Below are 2,284 nucleotides of genomic sequence, written 5' to 3'. Positions count from 1 at the left end.
GCAGAAAGGGATCTTGGAGTCATTATTGACTCCAAGATGAACGTGGGCCAACAATATGAGGTCACGGTTGGCAGGGCTAACCGGACCTTGTCGTGCATCCACAGATGCATCTCAAGCAGGTCCAGGGAGGTGATCCTCCCCCTCTATGCAACACTGGTCAGGCCACAGCTGGAGTACTGCGTCCAGTTCTGGGCGCCCCACTTCAGGAGGGATGTGGACAACATGGAGAGGGTCCAGAGGAGGGCCACCTGCATGATCCGGGGACAACAGGGCAGACCCTACAATGAGAGATTGCGGGACCTGAACCTGGTCAGCCTCCACAAGAGAAGGCTGAGGGGGGACCTGGTGACTGTCTATAAACTCACTAGGGGGGACCATAAGAGTCTGGGAGAGACCTTATTTCCCCGAGCGCCCCCTGGCATAACGAGGAATAACGGCCACAAGTTGTTGGAGAGGAGGTTTAGATTAGACATCCGAAGGACTACTTCACGGTCAGGGCGGCTAGGATCTGGAACCAACTTTCAAGGGAAGTGGTGCAGGCTCCTACCCTGGGGGTCTTTAAGAGGAGGCTTGATGCCTACCTAGCTGGGATCATTTGAGCCCAGATTTTTCTCCTGCCCAGGCAGCGGGTCAGACTTAAAGATCTACAAGGTCCCTTCTGACCCGACTTCTTTGATTCTATAAAGTGTTCTGTGTTAGACATAGCTTTATAGAATGCAGCTGGCAAACCTGGCTGCCTCTTCAGCTAGCTCCTAAAAAATTCTTGGTGTAAAAATCCAAAAACTATTGAAAGCTGAAATTCATGGAGATCACACAGTGTAACACCCCTTCGTAACACTCTGCTCATCCAAAATGCCATTCTGTCATAGGCTGTATTTTTGCATCATGGCCATGGCTAAACAAGCTAGTGGGTGAACTCCCTATTAGACCCTATGAAACTAGTTTAGATTATAACATTTGCCATCTTGTAGAACTTAAATTGGACATTTTTAGGTTCCCAAAATTTTTGGACCAGCAGACCACTGTCAGTCCTCTATTTTTTATTTTGTTGTGTGTGGACTATGAGATTCCCTTATTAATTATTCAGTTGAAGGGAATGGTCACTTTAGTCTGCAGACTCCTGACCAATGAGCATAGTTTTGGAACCACTGAGTAGGGCTTTGTGTTTTTGGAAGACTTTGTGGGCAAACGGTAAGCTAATAAAATCAAAGTGTGTATTAGTGTAGTGCTTGAGGTCCCCAGAAGAGATCAGAGCCTCATTGAGCTAGGCACTTTATTCCTGCCCTGATGAATTCTTACCATATGCAAAAATGAGGTGATTTATCCAAATGGGACCAAACTAATTGATTATCCTGAGTCCTGGCATATAGTACCTTATCCACTAGACTGCACTGCCTTGTTGCAAATCTGAAACGATTCAGTTTTGGAAGGTGTTTAAAATGTTTCATCCCTGTTTAACTTGGACCTCAAAGACCTTTGAAGAAAAGTTCTTAATTAACATTTCAGCTGCTCACGTGAGGATTGAGTGCTTCCAGTCTGGTACTCGGCAGAGTTCTCTAGTAATACAAGCTCAGATTTGATATTCCTTTAAAAACTTTGCCTTTTTTTTTCTTTTGTACCTCATACAATTAAAGCCAAGTTAGAAAGCAGGTTGCCTTTTAAACCCATTGTCGTCTTAAATATTGTCTAAATAAAGCTGGAAAAAAGTTGTATTTCCTTTATCCTGCTTTATCCTATCTTTGTCCCTTTTATTGCCTCTTCTTCTCCCGTTGTTGTAGCCCACATTGTGCATATTGTAGAACTGTCAAGCAGAATGCCAAGGTACCTTGCCCTCTATGGGAAATAATTGCAGGAATTCTCCAGTCAAAGATATTTCCATGACACCATTCTTCCCAGGTACCAGGATGTGGACAGCATCCACATCTCGGAGGAAAGCAGAGTTTCTCAGGGCCCTGAATCCTTAGATAGTGGGGAAAGAGTCTTTTGATCCTCAGAAGGAGAAATCAGATGCTTGTCATCCACTCCCTTCCATTTAGCAATGAGAGAGAAAAGATTTCCAGCTGGAGTTTTGCATGGTGCTTGCTGTATCAATGTCCAGAGCTTCTGCTGCATATGGAGTGCCTCATATTGATACCTGTTGTATGTTTCTGTTCTTTCTTAAATGTTTTGAAAAATGCAGATCACATTGCATTGATTATAGAACTTCTGGGGAAAATACCTCGCAAGCTCATTCTGGCAGGAAAATATTCTAAGGAGTTTTTCACCAAAAAAGGTAAAGCTAATA

General features: G+C 44.0%; 1 protein-coding gene and 1 long non-coding RNA gene across 2 annotated transcripts in view; both read left to right on the top strand.

Moving 5' to 3' along the window:
• The window catches only part of LOC109295119, a 2,971-nt gene extending 2,219 nt beyond the window's left edge, over positions 1-752 (top strand). The window contains exon 2 of the long non-coding RNA XR_002096675.1: positions 687-752. This is a non-coding gene — a long non-coding RNA (uncharacterized LOC109295119). The remainder of the gene's footprint in view (positions 1-686) is intronic.
• SRPK1 (SRSF protein kinase 1) overlaps positions 1-2,284 on the top strand; it is a 43,934-nt gene that overhangs the window by 38,075 nt on the left and 3,575 nt on the right. Inside the window, exon 14 of the mRNA XM_019513774.1 lies at positions 2,180-2,272. Coding sequence (XP_019369319.1) covers positions 2,180-2,272 — 93 coding nt within the window. The remainder of the gene's footprint in view (positions 1-2,179; positions 2,273-2,284) is intronic.

The sequence above is a fragment of the Gavialis gangeticus genome, unplaced genomic scaffold, assembly GCF_001723915.1.
Source record: "Gavialis gangeticus isolate Ggan-Ray unplaced genomic scaffold, GavGan_comp1, whole genome shotgun sequence".
NCBI classification, from domain to species: Eukaryota; Metazoa; Chordata; order Crocodylia; family Gavialidae; genus Gavialis; species Gavialis gangeticus.
This window is presented reverse-complemented; position numbering and strand designations above follow the sequence as displayed.